General features: G+C 43.2%; 1 protein-coding gene across 2 annotated transcripts in view; it reads left to right on the forward strand.

Annotated features, from left to right (window-relative positions):
- The first annotated feature begins 2,212 nt into the window (after positions 1-2,212).
- WWP2 (WW domain containing E3 ubiquitin protein ligase 2) overlaps positions 2,213-20,402 on the forward strand; it is a 144,072-nt gene continuing 125,882 nt past the window's right edge. Inside the window, exons 1-3 of one of the 2 annotated variants that reach the window (XM_025268966.2) lie at positions 2,213-2,407; positions 8,262-8,307; positions 20,033-20,117. In XM_025268966.2, the coding sequence (XP_025124751.1) occupies positions 20,048-20,117 (70 nt within the window). In that variant the 5' untranslated portion in view covers positions 2,213-2,407; positions 8,262-8,307; positions 20,033-20,047. The remainder of the gene's footprint in view (positions 2,408-8,261; positions 8,308-20,032; positions 20,118-20,402) is intronic. The other variant, XM_025268965.2, reaches the window with a different exon arrangement.

Genomic DNA, 20,402 nt, shown 5'->3' on the forward strand with positions numbered 1-20,402 from the left:
AAATTTACAGGTTATAAAACTTTATACTTAACAGTTGGGTAGGGGAGAGAAAAACTTGATGCAGAAGAAACACGACTTGAATTCAGTAAGTATATCTAGAATTCCTCTGGACTTTCCTGGGAGTGTCCCGGACTTTCTTGTCTCTGCCTTTGACCTTGTTTTCTCTTCTGCCTGAAAATTCTTCTTGCCAACCCCCACTTACTTAGTCTCCAAGAAGCCACTGTGTTGTTCCCTCTGTAAACTGGTCCTGATTACCCAAATCAGAGTTTTCTCCAAGGACAGATTTAGACCCTTATTTCCCACCATACTTAAAACATTTCAAATCTAGTCCTCAATGAGCAGTTATTACTTCTGCTTTGCATTGCAGTTACTTGGTTGTCTTCTTTAAGTAGGTTGGAAGTCAGGGACTGTTTTAGGGGCCTTTTTCCTTAAATGAACATTTCAATTTCTTTTTAATTTTTTGGGGGTGCTTTCATGATGACATAGTTCAGATTTTTTATGTGTCTTAAAATATCTCCTATATTGTAGGACCTATAGCAGCCAGTTCAGAGCTCAATAAAAGTTGATGTAGTCTATTCATTCAACGGATTATTTAAAGAGGCCTCCTATTGGCCAGGTACTGCTTTGGAAGCTGGGTTATAGCCCCTGTTGTCGTAATTTTTTTGTTGGGAGTAACAGATTATACATATACACATTCATGTGAAAGGCAGATAGTGCTAAGTTGAGGAAATAAGGAGAGAAAAAACAAATCAGGAAGGGACTTGTAGGAGGGGAAGGAAGAGATGAGTTGCGATTTTAAATAGTGTAACCAGGAAAGGCTTTACTGCAAAGGACAGTTAAGCAAACATATGAAAGAGATGAGGGGGTGAGCCAACTGGCTACCCAGGAAAAGAGCTTTCCAGGAAGAGGGAAAAGCAAGTCCACAGACCCTCAGGCTAGAGTGGCTGAAGCAGGGTACTGAGTGAAACTGCAGTTGGAGATGAGATGAAAGAAACAAAGGGGAGGGGTGGAAGGGACCATGTAGGGACTTTATGAAAGAAAAGTGAAGTCTTTCAGTCGTGTCCGGCTCTTTGTGACCCCATGGACTGTAGCCTACCAGGCTCCTCCGTCCATGGGATTTTTCCAGGCAAGAGTTCCGGAGTGGGCTGCCATTATTCAGGATATATATTAAGCTTTTACTCCTTTAACCCACAGTGAGAGACTGCCTTGTCTAATCCCTTTTTTCCTTTGGGTGAACACCTACTCAAATGCCACCAAATCAAAGAGGCCTTCCCCTAGAATAGAATTAGTACAACTCCCATCTAGAGAATACTAGAGATATTTTAATAGTTTTATAGATGGGATTACTGTAAGAATTAAGGTGTTAAGAGAGGACTGTAGCTCCTTAAAAGGCCATCTCCTGGATGGATTTGGGATGGGAAAAGTAGAGACTAAATGCTCAACCAGTTTAATTTGTATGCATATCTGATCCCTCCAACTGGAAGACCTAAGAATAACGGACTAATTAGTGCACAGTGCTTAAGGCTAATTAGGCGATTAATACTAATTTTAGTTAATGGTGATTGAAAGTGAAAAATTGAGCCTTCATTCAACTTGTCAAAGCTGAAGTTCTTGACCATTGGTAAAGAATACGGACTTAAAATGTTTTATTTTCCAATTCATAAAGTTCTATCTAATCCATATATTATCGAAATGGGGTTAGTTTGGTGTGCTGGGGCATCTTATGGACAACAGCAAAGGTTTCGGAGCTTTTCTACCTTTGTTTTATGTCACAAGAACAGATGCTCCACAAAAGCTACTTTTGAGTTTCTAGAGCTTAGAAACGTGCCTGGCACATAGTAGGCTTAGGGTTGTCAGGTATAGCAAATTAAAACATAGGATGCCCATTACATATGAGTATCAACTAGTTTTTTTTTTTTAACTATAAATATGTACTGTACCAGACAATATTTTGGGGCACACCTCCGTATTAATGGCTGTTTAAAATTACCATTTAACTCGGTGTTCTGTATTTTATCTTGTCTGTTAACCCTAAGGAGTTCAATAAATATCTGTTGACTTGAGAGATTGAACGCCTCCTCTCACCTGTAAAATGGAGCTAAGATAGACCCGCCCTCAGCGTTGATGGGAGGAGTAAACGAAGCGCCTGGCGCTCTGCGAGACTTCAATTTGTTTGCTGGGAGACCATCTAGCAAGTGGAAAATCCTCCCACTTTTTAAACGTACAAAAGACAAGAAAGCCTTCTGGCCAGAGGTTCTCAGGCCTGGCCTAGGTTGCCCACACCTGAGGCCCGGCCAGCCTCTTCCGGGTCAGCTGACCGCGCGTGGTCACGTGACCTGGCCCGAGTGCGGGCTGTGGAAAGCGGAAGTGGGAGAGGAGTTGGGCGCCGCTTCTGTGGCCGCTGCAGGTAGCCAGCGCGGGCACTGAGGACGCAGCGGGCGGGTGGGGGCGCAGGGAAGTCCGGGGGCGGCGGGCGGCGCGGGGTGGGCCGGGGGAGGCGCGGCCCCGGCGCCGGGGGGCGGCGGCTTCCTGTGGGAGGGGCCTGGCGCGGCGGTTCCGGCCTCCGAGGAGGGGTGTCCCGACTCCCGCCCGAGCGGGGTGGGCGCGCCGCTGGCCGTGCGCGGGGGCTGCTCCGAGGTGGGCGCGAAGGCCGTCCTGGGTGCGGCGGCCAGCAAGTCGTCCCGGAAAGGGAAAGCATCATAGGTGCCAGGCATGAAGAGGAGTGACCTTTGTTGAGGAAGCGGGGCAGGGGGAAGGGGCGACTTGGGGGATTGAGTTGTAGTGGGTCGCCTGAGAATGGGCGAGTGACGTGGTGGGGAAAAAAGGAGAAATTAGCAAGAAGATGCAGCTTGAGCCTCACCTGAGAGTCTTTTCCTTTCTTCCTCTTTGGAAATGATTAGTACTCCAGACTTTGATTTTGTTCCCATTCAGTGTTTTAAACTTCAGGAGGGATCATAGAATCTTGACCGTCTTGCTTGGGTATGGTTTCCACTTCTTGGGAACCTGGTCCTTCAGATCATCTTAGCGGTTTGCTCAGATCAGATCAACTTCCAGACTTAAAGTGGGCATGTTGCTCTGGCCTTAAAGTGGCTTTTAACCTCCAGTGTTGAGGAAGACCTAGTCCCAGCATTACCTCACCAATATAGATATGCTGTAACCTTGGACAGTGTCTACCTACACTACTTTATGACTTTTCCTCTTTCTTCAGTTTAAATTATTCAGTTTGCTTTACCATGTGACTGCTTATCTCTACGGGCTGTAACTAGGTAGCAAGACTGAACTGTGACCTGGATCATGATTTTGAAATTAAACACCTGTGCTAAAGCTGTTCGTCTTCATTTTCTTCGTGTTTACTAACATTTGCAAAAGTGGAATGAATTTCACAGATGTGGTGTTATTGGAGTGAATGTGTAAACTGGGCATTAACAGGAGTCAGAGTCGTTTTGGATTACAAGTAGGAAAAAAAATACTTTTCTAATGAATAATGAGTTCAAGTTTTTGGAGTACTTGACAAACATTTAAAAATTGATTTTTTGGCAGTCCTGTGAGTTAGGTTGGGAAGGTGTTACTCCCATCTCACAATGAACAAACAGACCTGAGAGAGATGACTTGATTTTTTTTTTTTTTTTTACATTTTTTTGCTTTTTCTTATCTACTGATCTCTTTCTCCCTGCTAGACTGCAAATTCCTCAGGGGTAGAGTCCATATCTTATTTGACTTATTTAACTACTAATCTAGTTCCTGGCACATTGTGGGCACTTGGTAAGTGTTTGGTAAATAAATGAGTTTCTAAAGGTCACAGACCTGTAAGTGGAGGACAAGATTTGAACCTGAGTCCTTGGTCTTCTCTTGTCAGATGTGCTTGCCATGTTCTGTTATTGGTACATGTGAAAATGATGGGCATGAGATAAGGCTTGAGTTGGCTTCTCAGTCTCCTTCATTTAATGACTACTTTCCCAGTTGCAAAGAGTTTATGACAGCATCTCATTTAATCTTTACCGTGATCCTGTGAAGGTTGGAATTGTCCATATTCTGCAGAAGAAGAAACTGAGGCTTAGTGAAGTCCTTGCTTTAGAATCTGGAGTGAGTGACTGAGTAGGGACTCAGGCCCAGGCATTTTATCCTTCAGCACATTCTTTTCCATTTATAGAAGCAACATAAAGTTTTATTTTAAAATATTTTTTCAAGTTTATGAAGGATGACATTTTAAGGGAAAGCTAGTACAGGTTATAGCAAAATTTGTGAACATGGAGTGTAACTGAAGTTTAGAAAATCCTGTGCTATACCATAGCTGCCTCTTCCTGGGAAAACATTTTTTCATTCAGTGAACATTTATAAGTGCCCACTCTGTGCCAGGCATTGTTTTAGAGTCACATTGTCCAGTGTGGTGGTCACTCTGCAGTGTTGAGCCCTGGAGTTAGGCTATGAATATAAAACACACACTATATTTTTGAAGTCTTAGTATGAAGAAAAAAGGCAAAATATTTAACTGTTAAAAATATTATAATAATGATAATGTAAATATAATATGAATATGTGCTACAAATGATAGTATTTAAAGTTTATTGGGTTAAAACAATAGGATTGAAATTTCCTTTGCTTTTAGTTTTTAAAATGCTTCCTGAAAAATTAAAAATTATAGTGCACAGTGCTGTTCTGAGCACCAGGACTGTGTTACACAATGAAGGCAAAAACCCCTGTCCTTGTGGATCTTTAATTTTAGTGGTGAAAGGCACATGAACAAAATAACCAAGTAAATGCACATTATGTTGTAATAAAGGAGGGAGGCAGAATGTGGAGTGTTGCCTGGCATTAAAATTTTATTTATTAATAAAGTAATAAATACTAGCTGTACCAGGTCTTAGTTGTGGCACTCAGATCCTTAGTTGCAGCCCATGGGAACTTTAGTTGTATTTGAACTCTCGGTTGGGGCATGTGGGATCTAGTTCCCTGGCCAGGGATTGAACCTGGGCCTGCTGCATTGGGAGCTCAGAGGCTTAGCCACTGGACCACCAGGGAAATCTTGGCATTGCAATTTTGAAGAGAGTGCTTAGGAAGTCTTCCTGAGAAGGTAACAGTTGAGTGAATATCTGAAGGAGGTGAGAGGAGCCAAGTGGCTAAATGGGGACATAGTGGTCCAGACAGAGGGAAGAGCAAGCTCGAAAGCCCAAAGGATGGACCACCCTTGGCAGCTTGGTGGACTTGCCAGGAGACCAATGTGATTGGAGTGGGTGGGTAAAGGGGAGGAATGAAGACGATGAGATCAGAGAGGCGCTGGGGGTAAAGGGAGAGATGGGCAGGTTGTGGGAACCTTGCAGACCACTGTGAGGATGTTCGTTTTCACTCAGAGTGAGTTGGGGCCATTGGAGGATTTTGTGCAGTGGATTGGACACATTTCATCCTGGCTTTTAACAGACTCACTCTGGGTGCCTTGTGGAGAAAGCAAAGAGGAGTGAGGTAGAAGCAGGGAGACAAGTTTAGAGGCTCCTGCCGTGGTCCAGGTGAAGGATGGGTGGGTGGCAGTGATGGAGGTGGTCAGCAGCAGTTCGGTGTGGGTTTATTTTGAAGTACGCCTACATCGAGTGTGGAGGGGATGTGAAAGGAAGAAAGGAGTTAAGGCAACGCATTTTGTGGTGTGAACACCTGGAAGAATGGAATTGCTACTAACTGAAACAGGAAGTTTCAGACCACCTGACCTGTCTCTTGAGAAACCTATATGCAGATCAGGAAGCAACAGTTAGAACTGGACATGGAACAACAGACTGGTTCCAAATAGAAAAAGGAGTCCATCAAGGCTGTATATTGTCACCCTGCTTATTTAACTTATATGCAGAGTACATCATGAGAAATGCTGGGCTGGAAGAAGCACAAGCTGGAATCAAGATTGCCGGGAGAAATATCAATAACCTCAGATATGCAGATGACACCACCCTTATGGCAGAAAGTAAAGAGGAACTATAAAGCCTCTTGAAAGTGAAAGAGGAGAGTGAAAAAGTTGGCTTAAAGCTCAACATTCAGAAAACAAAGACCATGGCATCTGGTCCCATCACTTCATGGGAAATAGATGGGGAAACAGTGGAAACTGTGTCAGACTTTATTTTTTGGGGGCTCCAAAATCACTGCAGATGGTGATTGCAGCCATGAAATTAAAAGACGCTTACTCCTTGGAAGGAAAGTTATGACCAACCTAGACAGCATATTCAAAAGCAGAGACATTGCCAACAAAGGCTCGTCTAGTCAAGGCTACGGTTTTTCCAGTAGTCATGTATGGATGTGAAAGTTGGACTGTGAAGAAAGCTGAGCGCTGAAGAATTGATGCTTTTGAATTGTGGTGTTGGAGAAGACTCTTGAGAGTCCCTTGGACTGCAAGGAGATCAGCCCTGGGATTTCTTTGGAAGGAATGATGCTAAAAGCTGAAACTCCAGTACTTTCGCCACCTCATGCGAAGAGTTGACTCATTGGAAAAGACCCTGATGCTGGGAGGGATTGGGGGCAGGAGGAGAAGGGGACGACAGAGGATGAGATGGCTGGATGGCATTACTGACTCGAAGGACATGAGTTTGGGTGAACTCCGGGAGTTGGTGATGGACAGGGAGGCCTGGCGTGCTGCGATTCATGGGGTCGAAAAGAGTTGGACACAACTGAGCAACTGAACTGAACTGAACTGAACTGACTGAAACAGGAAGACTGTAGGAGAAACAAGGCTGGGGCTCAATTTCATTGACTCTGATTGTAGAATGCCCAGTGATGGTGTCATGGGCAGTTCAGTAGGGAAGTCCAGAGTCAGGCTGGGCTGGGGTTGTACCTGTGGAAGTGGTTAGCATGAGGAGGTGAGGAGACTGGGCAAGGTCACTTACGGCGTAATGTGGATACATAGCCAAGAGGAGTGCTAGAATTTAAATTTTGAAACAAAAATCTTGGTTTATACTAGCAGGTATTTTAAGCATTGCAGTGTGTCTTGGGGAGCTTGGTTTTCTCTCCTTTTCACTTTTCATCTAAAGACCCTTTTGAATAACCACAAACTAATGGGTTTCTTTTCTTTCTAAGGAGGTGACTCTTCCAAGCGCGTGTCTCTGTAGTGCCGCTGAAAATCTATTTGAGTTCCAGTTTTTGGAATTAGTTGGGCTTTCTGGGTTGGCAACCAATTTAGAGACCTCCAAGAAGGATGGGAAAGAGAAAGACAGCCCGCAAGGACGGGTAATGACTTTTTACTGTTGGAAATGTTGATTCTACCTAAGAGGCATTGAATGCATGTTGTTGCCAGGCATCCTGCTGTTTTATAGATTTAAAACAAACAGAATCTCTCTGTGGTGAAGTGATCCATGCACGCGGTGGTGTAACTTAAGACGTGGATGGGCTGGCGTTTGAATCTTGGTCTCGTCTTCTGAACCCAGGTCTGATGCTTCTGTCAGCAGGACCTGTGGTAGTGGATGCGTGAATGTCAGCTTCCACTGGAATCAAGTCAGTGAACTGCTTTTGATTGACTTTGGGTTGCTTCAGACAGTTTTAGACTCTTGAATTTCTGAGAGGTAGGGACAAAAGGGAAAATCTTGTTTCTCTTAAAAAGAACCAACTGAATCTTTTTGAGAAGGTTACAGTCCCCTGCTCCTGCTTCTCCCCCAGCAGCTTGAAAAACATTCCAGTCCCCACGTTAATCACTCCTTCCAGGAAAATGCCAGCTATCAAGACTTGGCAGCCCTGACCTAGGGCAGGTCCTCTTTCTGTGTCACCCATGCCTTTTGCTTCCTGTTTTGTCCTTGGAACTGCTTTCCAGTCTCCTCTTCTCTGTTTTATTTTGGCCAGCTGTGCAGCTTGCAATTCCCCAGCCAGGGTTTGAACCTGGGTCACAACAGTGAACACCCAGAATCCTAACCACTAGGCCACCAGGGAACATCCCTGTCTCTTTCATTACTGACTTACAATCCCACTGTCCTTCCAGTGCTATGACCTCCCCTGTCCCTCCCTCTCTTTTTATGTGCTTGGTCTTTGTACGGATGGCCTTCGGCCAAGTTCAGTTCCATTTGATTGCTTTTCAAGATGGGTCTTTGGAGGATGGAAGGGAACTCAGTGCTGGACAGAGGAAAGAGGCCAAGAAAGAAGCATTAGTGTTGGAAAAGCATGAGAGGGTGGGGGAAAGAGGAATCTTCTGAACAGATCTGTCTCATCCACTTCTTTCAAGAAGTGGATACAGAATGGGTCTGTACTTATGAATAAGAAGCTCTGCCTGTTGTTTTAAAACAAATATTTATTTATTTATTTAGGGCTGTGCTGGGTCTTCAGTGCTGCACGGGCTTTTCTTCAGTTGCGGTGAGTGGGGGCTACTCTCTAGTTGTGGCGAGCATGGACTTCTTACTATGGTGCCTTCTCTTGTTGTGGGGCATGCACTCTAGAGTGTGTAGCTTCAATAGCTTCAGCTTTCAGGCTCTGGAGCACAGGCTCTAGTTAGTTGTGGCGCAAGGGCTTAGATGGCTTAGGTGCTCTGTGGCATGTGGCATCTTCCTGGACAAGGGATCAAACCTGTGTTTCCAGTACTGGCAGGTGGATTCTTTACCACTGAGGCACCAGGGAAGCCCTTCTACCTATTTTTTAATTAAAAATAAAATCTTAGTGCTGGTGAGTTGTCTTTGCTCTTCCCTACCTCATCTGCTGTGCAAGTTCTTCTGTCTCAAGATCAGTGTTCAGTGGTTCCTTGAGTCAAACCTGGGTCAAGAATTTCAGGAATCTCAGAGCTGGAATTTCAACATCAAGGACACATTTAGCTTGTAGTAATCCTTAAAGAGCACTTAGTAGTATTTGCTGGCTGCTTTACCTGAACTCGTTTATTCCCTATGATCATCTTACAAGGTAAGCATTAAATGCTATCATTAGGTTCATGTCACAGACTAGGAAACTGAAATTTAGAGAGGATGAGAAGTAACTTGTCCAGTGCCACGTGATGGCTAGTGACTGATGAAGTAATCTGTTTCCAAAAGATTTACTTACTGGTCTAAAAGGTTCTTGCTGAAGTTGGGTGATAAGAATAATCAAGTACTTCAGACACTGTCACTTGCTAAATCTGATGTGTGGTTGCTTTCTCCTGCCAAAAGCTCTCTGAGGATTTATTTAATGGGGGCCTCTTAGATCAAGATATCTGAGTCCCAAAGGGCAGGAGCCTCATGGCATTCTGTATTTCCAGGGCCTGGCATAGACCCGGGGCTTACCAGGGGTCTGTGAACATGTGTTGAAAGACTGACCATGGCTCAGGACTGGTTGGGTTGAATCAAAGGGGTTTGGAAGAGGTACGGTCAGAAGGCCAGATGCCCTCTTGCTGGAGGTGCCCTTGACAGTTATAGTCCCCTGCCATGACCCCTGCAGATACCAAAATCTGCCATTGCTAAGTGACAAGTGTCAGTCACTCAGTTGTATCTGACTCTTTATGAACCCATGCTTAAAGAATCAACCTATCCTGGGAATTCTAGTGGTTGGGACTGGCACTTTCACTGTGGTGGTCCACGTTCAATCCCTGGTCAGGGAAGTGAGATCCTGCAAGTCCTGCAGCCCAGCCAACTGCAGCAACATAAGAATCAACCCGTCCTAATAACACAAACATTGAGTTGTCCATTGGCTGATGAATGGGTAAACAAAATGCGGTCTGTTCTTACAAATGGAATGTTACTCAGCTAGAAAAAGAAATGAAATACTGATACCTGCTACAGTGTGGGGAACCTTGAAAACATTATGCTAATGAAAGAAACCAGATGCGAAAGACTACATATTGTTTGATTTCATTTATTTGAAATATCCAGGATAGGCAGATCCAGAGAGACAGAAGAGGTTAGTGGTTAGGGACAGGGGAGCAAAGATGAGTGAGAAGTGACTATTGGTTTCTTTTGGGGTGATGGAAATGTTCCAGAATTCAATAGTGGTGATGGTTGTACAACTCTCTGAATATACCAAAGCTCACCAAATTGTATGCTTTAAAAGGGTGAACTTACAGTCCATTCTGAAGGAGGTCAGCCCTGGGATTTCTTTGGAAGGAATGATGCTAAAGCTGAAACTCCAGTACTTTGGCCACCTCATGCGAAGAGTTGACTCATTGGAAAAGACTCTGATGCTGGGAGGGATTGGGGGCAGGAGGAGAAGGGGACGACAGAGGATGAGATGGCTGGATGGCATCACTGACTCGATGGACGTGAGTCTGAGTGAACTCCAGGTGTTGGTGATGGACACGGAGGCCTGGCATGCTGCGATTCATGGAGTCGCAAAGAGTCGGACACGACTGAGCGACTGATCTGATCTGATGGTACCTGAACTATATTTCAACAAAAACAGAGAGTCAGCCATGCATTTTCACCTCTGTATTCTGTCCAGGTCAAGAATTGTTTTTCTATTTTAATTGCGCTGGGTCTTCAGTGTGGCCCTTGGTCTTCTGTTGCTGTGGAGCATGAGCTCAGTAGTTGCCCTGAGGCCTGTGAGATCTTAGTCTTCCCACCAGGAATTGAATCCGTGCCCCCAGCAGTGAAAGTGCAGAGTCCTAACCTCTGGATTGCCAGGGAATTCTGCAGTCACATCTCTTAACACTATCATCCTCCTCTTTCTCTGCCCTCCAGCAGCACTGGCCCCTTTTTGTTCTTTACACTCTAAAGAATCTTGGTACAATTTGGTACAATCTCAAGAGCTTTTGTTCTTGCCCTTTTATCTGCCTGGAATGTTCTTTATTTGGTTGCTTTGGGTCTTAGTTGCATCATGCAGGATCTTTTGTTGCTGTGCACAGACTCTCTAGGTGTGGTGTTTGGGCTCAGTAGTTGTGAAGCTCTGGCTTAGTTGCTCCATGCCATGGGAGATCCCTGCATAACAAGGTGGTTTCTTAACCACTGGACCACTCGGGAAGCCCCTGTCTGCTTGGCATGTTCTAAGGCAGATACCCTCAGTTCCCTTCTTCAGACCTTTGCTCGGAAGGGAAAATCCCCTTCTAAATGAGACTTGCCTTGTCTGCAACCTTTAAAATCTTACTTCCAGCTCCCACCACCAAATCCCTGTGTTCCTTCACTGCTTTGTTTTCCCCAATACCTCTTGTCCCTTCTCTAGTTCTCTTGTTTGTTTCCTATTTGACGTTGCCTCCCCACACACGCCATTTCCCTCAGTACCCATCTTTTATTGTATAAAGAAGCCAGTGGGTGGAGCTTCATTTATTTCTTCTCTCATGCTCTTTCCTGGTAGCTTAGTGGTAAAGACTGTCTGCAGTGCAGATGACACAGGAGACTTAGTTTGATCCCTGGGTCAGGAAGATCCCCTGGAGGAGGAAATGGCGACTCACTCCAGTATTCTTGCCAGGAAAATTCCATGGACAGAGGAGCCTGGCTGGCTACAGTCCATGGGGTTGCAAAGAGTTGGACATGACTGGGCATTCACGTATGCGCACGTGTACACGCAGACGCACGCACGCATGCACGCTCTTTCCTATGTGTAGATATAAGTCTCTGACCTATATAATTTTCTTTCTTTCTAAGGAACTTCTTTTCAACAGTTTTTGCAGAGCAGGTTTTTGTTTGAGAATATCATTTTTTCTCCTTTGGTAACTTCATTGGACGGAAAATTCTAGGTTGGTGGGTTTTTCCTTTTAACACTGTAAACATCCCATTGCATTCTCTTCTTTCTTGTTTTTTAAGTTTCTTTTTTGATTTTTGTTATTTTTAGTCAAATTGACTTTGGTATTTTTGATTCTTATGAGCTTCCTGGATCTGTGGTTTGGTGTATGTCATTAATTTTAGGAAATTATTGTCCACGTTACTTCAGATATTTCTTTTGCCCCATTCTCTCTTCTTCTGGTATTTTAGTTATGTGTATTTTATACCCTTTAAAATTGTCCCACAGTTCTTGGCAGTTTCTGTATTTTCTTTTTTCATTAATTCTGTTTTTTCTCTTTGCATTTTAGTTTGGAATGTTTCTGTTAATTTATTTCCAAGCTTACTGATTCTTCCCTCAGCCACATCCAGGCCTTCTTCATTTCTGTTACTGTGTTCTGCATTTTCTTTGTATTCTTTCTTAGAGCTTCCATGTCTCTGCTTACTATTACCTACCCCTCTGTTTTTAATGTTGTCAGCTTTTTCCATTAGAGCTCTTAAGATATTAATAATAGCTATTCTAAATTCCCTGTCTGATCATTTGAAAATCTATGTCATATCTGAGTCTAATTCTGATGCTTGCTTTGTCTCTTCACACTATTTTTTCTTGCCTTTTAGTATAGCTTATAGTTTCTAGTTGAAAGCCAGGCATGATGTATTAGATAATAAGATCTGGGGTGAGTGAACAGGCTTTTATCCAGTTAGGCGTTTTGTGTAATCTGGCTTGGAGTTGGCTTGTATTTAATGACTAAAGTAATTGAAGGTACCTGAAGCTCATATTCAGAGAAGGCAATGGCACCCCACTCCAGTACTCTTGCCTGAAAAGTCCCATGGACAGAGGAGCCTGGTGGGCTGCAGTCTATGGGGTTGCTAAGAGTCGGACACAACTGAGCAACCTCACTTTCACTTTTCACTTTCGTGCACTGGAGAAGGAAATGGCAACCCACTCCAGTGTTGTTGCCTGGAGAATCCCAGGGACGGGGGAGCCTGGTGGGCTGCCGTCTATGGGGTCGCACAGAGTCGGACATGACTGAAGATACTTAGCAGCAGCAGCAGCAGTTCATATTATGCTAGTATCCTTGTTTTTGTTTCCCTTGTGTCTCTGGTCCTCCTAAGAACTTTTTCTTAAGTAGAGCATATACCTTTTAGCTCTTTCAACTGTAATCCACTGTTATTATTAATATTTTGGACCCTTGATAAAGTGGCAGAATGTGGGGGAGGGAAAGCATTTTATAATTTTATGGTTGAATCTCATTTTTTTTGTTGGTGTTGGGCTGCGTGACTTGTGGGATTTTACTTCCCTGACCTGGGCCCTTGGCAGTGAGAGCGCAGAGTCCTAACCACTGGACTCCCAGGGAATTCCTTAAATCTGAGTCTCTTAATGGGTCTCTGTCCCTGGGCTGTGACCTTTACACGTGTTTAATTAGTTAATTATTCATTCATTTGGCTGTCTGCTCTTAGTTGCAGCACTCAGGATCTTTAGTTGCAGCGTGTGGGGTCTAGTTCCCTGACCAGGCTTTGGACGCAGGCCTACCTACCTGCATTGGGAATGTGGAGTCTAAGTGATTGGACTCCCAGGGGAGTCCCTAAATACAGTTTCTATGAAATAACACTTTCATTTATGTATGATATACTTTTATATTTTCTACTGTTATTTTATATTTTATTTTAAAAAGTGCTTGTTGAGATTTATGTAGAGGTGAAGTTCAGAAGACAGTGTTTTTTATTTTTTAAGGAAATGTGGGTAGATCTACCACACTTAGTTCCAGCTCCCCTCTTTTTCTCCCAATAAATCCATCACTCCCTTGAATAATGAAATTCTTTGTGCATCTATAAACTTTGGTGATATTTTAGCATGTTCTGCCTCCTCCCTCAGCCTGTCCCACATTTATGCTAACTCAGTTTTCTTGGGAATGACTTGAATACAAATACTTTCATCACTATTAGCAGGGGAAAAATTTACTTGAGCATGTAAAGAGTCATTTAGTTGTGTTGCTTAGACAGGCGAAGTGTAAAATCTGGATCTCAGGTTTCATAAACTTCCTAAAGTGGGTGTTAGGAGTTTGGACCTCATGCCCATTGGAACCATGTCCAACATGGGGCTCTGAGACGGAAATCTTAGGTACTTTGGGGTAGGATCTGACTTCTTTCAATAGTGATGGTTATTTGTATTTATACATGGATTGGAAAGGTTCAATTCAAGACCTAGCTTGTAGTGTCAGGGTGGTATCTTGCTAATGGATTTGGAGAGACAGACAAAGCCCTGCATAAATAATATGAGTTATTGTAAATAAACAGTGACGGTAATTATGAAAGACGTTAGAGAAAGAAAACATGGTAGTTTTATCTATTTCTACTGCTTTTCCTGTTGGTTTTGTTCTGAGCTGCCTTTGGAATTTATCTGATTGATTTTGTTTTCAGGCCATGAAGTGTAGATCAAGAGGTTTGGTTTTCCTCCCATTTAACAGAACATGTGAGGGCTTTGAGTTTCATCCTCCAGAATTCTCTCGAGTTCCGTCCAAAGGCTAAAAACAGCTAAAGCTCAGGGAGAACAAGCTAGTTTAAAAATTATACTCAGTCGAGTTGCTTTAGGAGAAAACAAGTCCCAGTAGATGTAAAGATTTTTAAATTCTTCTTCTTTTTTTTTTTAAGTCTACAAATAATGGATTTCCAACTTTTAGTGTTTGAACCTCTGTTACTGAAAGCCCTGAGGCTTAATTTGCAATCATTAATCTTTCCTTCATTACTCAAGATATCATCTTTTTTTTTTCTCTCTCTTTTAAAGTTACTGTTAAATTATGAAAAAAGATCAAACATATGAAGTGGTTCAGAGAAAAAGATAACAGTCATAAAAGCCACCATCTGGATTTAATGAATATTAACATTTTGCCATATTTGCTTCAATATTTTTTCCTTTAAAGAATGAAATGTGGCAGATACAGTTGAAGCTCCCTTGGTCTCTCTCTGTTCGAGCCAGTTGCCTTGCTCCCTCCTCTGCTCCCCAGAGGTTACTGCTGTCTCAGCTTGGTGTGGTCTCTTCGAGTCCATGCTTCTGTACTTTTATTCCCTTACGTGTGTCCACAACAGTCGACGCACTTGTTTTGTGTAGGTTCAAATGTATACCACTGGCATTGTCCTATTGGTATGCTGATAGTTTTTTTTTCTTTTTAGTTCTAGTATTATAGTTTGGTGTTTGTGTGTGTAGGCCGAAATCCTACATTTCAAGAAATCTATAGCATCGCATTTTATAACTATTTCACAATGTATTCATTCCTCTTACTGTTGGGCATTTGGGTTATTTACAAATGTTTGCTGTTATGAACATTACCATGTTGAACATTTTAAACATGGTTTCTTCTGCACTAGTTGGAGGATTTTCTCCCGGCAAATACCTACGGGTGGAATCCTGGGAGGTACAGTTATTGTTGTTGTTGTTCAGTCTCGCAGTCGGATCCGACTCTCTGAGAACCCATGGACTGCAGCACTCCTGGCTTCCCTGTCCTTTACCATCTCCCAGAGCTTGCTCAGACTCATGTCCATCGGTTGGTGACGCCATCCAACCATCTCATGCTGGGTCGTCCCCTTCTCCTCCTGTCTTCAATCTTTCCCAGCATCAGGGTCTTTTCTAATAAACTGACTCTTCGCATCAGGGGGCCAAAGTATTGGAGCTTCCACCTTCAGCATCAGTCCTTCCAGTGAATATTCAGGATGCATCTTTAACTCAGTCAGAGGTTGCCAGATACCACCTAATTTTCATTGCTTCCAGAAGTATGGATGGAAGGAGTTGTCATTAACTGAGACACAGAACAGGATTGAGGGCAAATGTCAGAAGCTCAATTTTGTCAGTGGACAAGAGGACCTGAGGTTCAAGGGTGAGGTTCATACTGGACACACCCATTGGGGATTGTCCACAAAGAGATGGTAGCTGAAACCATGAGATGTGCTGAGATAACCAAGGGGAGATGTGTAAGGGCTAAGCTATTGGACACACAGGTGGTTGAAGGTTCAGGAGCGGAGAAGAAGCCAATGAAGGAGGCTGAGAAAAAGCAGCCTGAGAGGCAGGAAGAGAATCAAGCAGTGGTGTCCTGGAAGAGACCAGAGGAGAAAGCATTTCAAGGAAGAAAGAGTCAACCATCCATTGTGTCTGAAGCTGCCAATAGGTCATCTAAGACAAGGATTGAGAATTCACTATTGGATTTAGTACCATGGATGTCTGGTTTCCAGAAGTCTTGATAAGAATAGTTGCAGTATTATATTCCTATATGTTACCCATAACATTCCAGAAGTTTCCACCGCTGCTTTACATTTAAGATCAAAGTAAACATGCCTGTTACAGACTAGTCTAGAAAAACAACTGGTCCCTTAAAATTTATTTTGGACTGGGTATATCTCATAAAGAAGGCAAATGGTTTTGTTTTGTTTTTGCTAAAATCTTGAAGCATAGAATTCTTCTGTGGAAAATGTCAAAGTCAGTGTGACTTAGCTGTAGCTACATTTAATTCTCATACAAAGGACTTCCATTCTTAGAATAATATGGTGCATTCATAACCACATTTTAAGGCTAAACAGCTCTTCAGAAGAGGGAGTTAAGAGGAGAGATCAGATACAAATAGAATGAAAGAAGGTACAAATGATGTTGTATGGAATAGGAATTTCATAGTGTTCTTTTTTTAAATTGGGGTATAATTGCTTTATAGTGTTGTATTAGTTTCTGCTGTACAACGAAGTGAACCAGCTTTATGTATACATGTATCCTCTCCCTCTTAGACCCCCTCCATCCCAATACTTTGGCCATCTGATCCAAAGAACTGACTCCTTAGAAAAGACCTTGATGCTGGGAAAGATTGAGGGCAGAAGGAGAAGGGGACGACAGAAGGTGAGATGGTTGGGTGACACCACCAACTCAGTAGACATGAGTTTGAGCAAGCTCCGGGAGTTGGTGATGGACAGGGAAGCCTGGCGTGGTGCAGTACATTGGGTTGCAGAGTCAGACACGACTGAGCGACTGGACTGAACTGACTGATCTCAGCCGTGTAGGTCAGCACAAAGCACTGAGCTGAACTCCCTGTACTGTATAGGAGGTTCCCACTAGCTGTCTATTTTACACATAGTAGTGTATCAATTCCAGTCTCCCAGCTCATCCCTCCCCCACCCCATGTCCGCACATCTGTTCTGTATGTCCACATCTCTGTTACTGCCTTACGAATAGGTTCATCTGTACCATTTTTCTAGATTCCATATATATGCGTTAATATACAATATTTGTTTTTCTCTTTTAGCCCTACTTCACTCTGTATGACAGCCTCTAGGTCCATCCATGTCTCTACAAATAGAATATTACTCAGCCAGAAAAAGGAATGAAATTGGGTCATAGTGGGTGTTTTTTGTTTTTTAAATAAGATTTATTTGTTTGTTTTTGGCTGTCCTGGGTCTTCATTGCTGCACACAGGCTGCACAAGAGTGAGCAGGGGCTGTTCTTCATTATGGACCACCAGGGAAGCCCTGGTCATAGTGTTTTTACAGTAGCTGTTCTTGGGTGTGATCCTCAGGGCCCTGGTGGCCCCTCACGACTTTGAGGGTTTTGCAGGGTCAAAGCTGTTCTCAGGATAACTTTTCCTTCTTTCACTGTGACACATCTGCACTCATGGTGTGAAAGCAAAGGTCAGTGAACATGTTGGTGCCACAGTGTAAACCAGGGCAGTGTGCCCAGCCTGGGCCACTGTCACTGTGTTCCTCACCACGACCCACTCAGTAAAGAGGAAAGAAAAAGCCAGTTTCACTTGAAAATGTGCTTGATGAAGCAGTAAAATGACTAATATTCTGTGTGATGAAAATGGAAAATATGCCTAAAACACCTTTTCCTGTGTACCGCAGTATAATGGCTGTGTTGAGAAAAAGCACTTGTATGACTGTTTGAATAGAGAGCTGAATTATATAGTTGCTTTTCTCATGAAATAACATTTTTGCTTTATAAAAAAATCAACAAACTAATGTTAATAGATTTGGGTGTTTGGCAGACATTTTCCTGAAGATGAATGAAGTGAGCCTGTCACTTCAAGGAAAACAACTGACAGTACTTTTTGCCAACAATAAAATATGAGTTTTAAGTGAAAATTAGAAATTTTGGAACCCTTACATCTACCACAAAGAACTTGAAAGCTTCCCAATACTCAAAACCTTGTCTGATGAGATCAGCGGTGACATTCACAAATTGAACTTTTTTGGATAGAGATTGATGAAACATGTCAACATTTGGACTATCTATAGACCTCAGTGAACCAATATTTTCCAAATGATGATGTTTATGCAATTATATATGAGTAAAAAGATCCATACAGAAGGCAAGATAGACTTCTGCTTCTAGCCAAGATGAAGCGATGGGTATGCCTTATGGCTGATGTTGTCAATTAAGAATTATTTCCTACCAGGGTCCAGCCCCGGTTGGATCCAGGGATTCCCTCAGGATGATGGCATCAGCGATTTAGAATAGATTAATTAGAGATATAAAGAATGGTTAAATAGGGATAGCTCAGTGAGAAAATTCAGTGGAGAAAAGAGGCTGAATAACTTGATTTACGTGGAAAACCAATAAAACTCCAAGATAAGGAGTTTGCGTCACCTATGTAGGCCGCAGGCGTCTTCCCGTTCTCCCGAAGGAGAGGAGACATTAAGGCCTCCCTGGTCAGATCTTAGAAGCCCAGGCAAAATTAGTAGGCTTGACGAGCCTCCATGCTCCAGATGGGAATTCAGCCAGAAGGTGAGAGAAAGAACGACATGGGGAGACCAAGCTTCGGTGAGCAAGGCCCGTAGCTTTATTTTCAACAGGGGCTTTTATACCCTAAACTGCACATAGAGGATAATAGGGGATGTGAAATCATGCAAAGTCCGCAGTCTTTGATCCTTATCGAAACCAGGGTTTCTTTTCTGCAAACTTATCGTATACAAATGGATTAGGTGATTTACATCATCTTCTGGCCAGAAGGCATGTTAACCTTTTATGACTCTGACAAAGGTTTGTCAACCATAAGACTTATTTTCTCTAAGAGTAATTATTTTAAAGTTTGGCACCATCCTCCCGAAGGTGTTAGATAAAGTTGCATTCCTACAGGGCAAAGGTGCAATGGGTTTACAACAAAGGAAAGAATTTATTACCTTAAGGGTCTAAAGTTGTTAACACCAAGGCCACTACTTATTTTTTCTACATACCAACTATATTAATTAATACACTTCCAAGGATACAATACAGGGGATGTGGAAACTTGGCAGCAAGCATTGGCTCAACAATGAAATCTTCTACTAGTTCTATTCTGACAATTTCTAACTCTCCGAGAGGCTCTATACTATTTGAATATCTTAAGCTCCCCATGCCTCTCGTGGTTGGAAGACTGTAAACAATCGTATGCATAGCTGTAGGAGTCCGGGTAAGCCTGTCAGGCAAGTTAGAGAGCCATCTGAGGGGTTTGTGAACGAAAACACTCTTGTCACGCCCAGGAACTTTATTAACTGGAGCTGTAAGTTAACTCTTTTTCAGAGAGAGAGATGGTGGTGGGGGATAGCCCCCCGTAAAGTCAGAGGTATAGGTGAGAGCACAAAGCACTAAAGTAGGCAGACTCTGGTTTTGGGGTAGACGCTCAGGCAGGCCCAGAGGGGCACCCCTCGAGTTCTGGCTCGCCTTGCCCACCAGAACTCTCCCACATAACCTTGTTACGGGTGGGGACTCCCGTGCTGGCCCCCGGCAATTTCCCGTGCTCATTGGCCTGGTTCATGTGAACATGCAGGTGAGCACAGGGTGGTTGACTGAGTAACTGTGGGGCTTTGGAATCAGAAGATGTAGGTTGAATCCTGGCCTGTCATTTCCTTGTTCAATAAGCACACTTACTGGTATATCTTCTTTAGAGAAATGTTTATTAAAAGCCTCTGTCCATTTATTTATTTTTGGCTGCACTGGGTCTTTGTTGTGACATGGGCTTTCTCTAGTTATGTCCTGGGCTTTCTCCAGTTGTGGCAGGCAGGTTTTCCTCGTGGACCACAGACTCTAGAGCTCGCGGGCTTAGTAGTTGTGGTGTGTGGGCTTAGCTGCCCTGCAGCATGTGGGATCTTAGTTCCCCTACTTTTTTTTTTTTTTTAATTGTTGAACTGTAACTTTATTTTTAGAGATATTATTTTAGGCTCTCTCTCCTTAAGACTCGGATGTAGCAGTGCTGTGTCTTACTCAGCTCATCCAAGTCATGCCCAGATTCAGTAGTCATCGCAAGAGAGACAGACAGACATCACTCGGCCGGAAGCAGCATGGCTGCTGATGGCTGCAGTTGCTTGAATGTTGCAATTTTCTTGCTTCTGTCTCTTTAAACTCAGATATTAAAATTGAGCTCAGTTCCTTAGTCTCTTACTAGATGTCCTCTAAACCTGCTGCTATATTTGTCTTTCAGTGTCCTGGTGATGACATGGCATCTGCCAGCTCCAGCCGGGCAGGGGTGGCCCTGCCTTTTGAGAAGTCTCAGCTTATCCTGAAAGGTGAGTGGCACGGTATGAAGTTTATCATTTAAGGTCCAGCCCCATCCATCTTTGGGAAGGAGGTGGAATTATACCACATCTTGGCTTACGAGCAAAACTATTCATTTTTACAGGGTTGTCATATTATAGCTGGAATTCTTAATTTTTTTTAGAATTAAAACATTTTTTTGGCTGTACCATGCAGCATGTAGGGTCTTAGTTCCCTGACCAGGGATTGAATGTGCACCCCCTGTGTTGGAAGTGTGGAGTCTTAAGCACTGAATTACCATGGAAGTACCCTAAAGT

Source organism: Bubalus bubalis, chromosome 18 (genome assembly GCF_019923935.1).
Source record: "Bubalus bubalis isolate 160015118507 breed Murrah chromosome 18, NDDB_SH_1, whole genome shotgun sequence".
Lineage (NCBI taxonomy): Eukaryota > Metazoa > Chordata > Mammalia > Artiodactyla > Bovidae > Bubalus > Bubalus bubalis.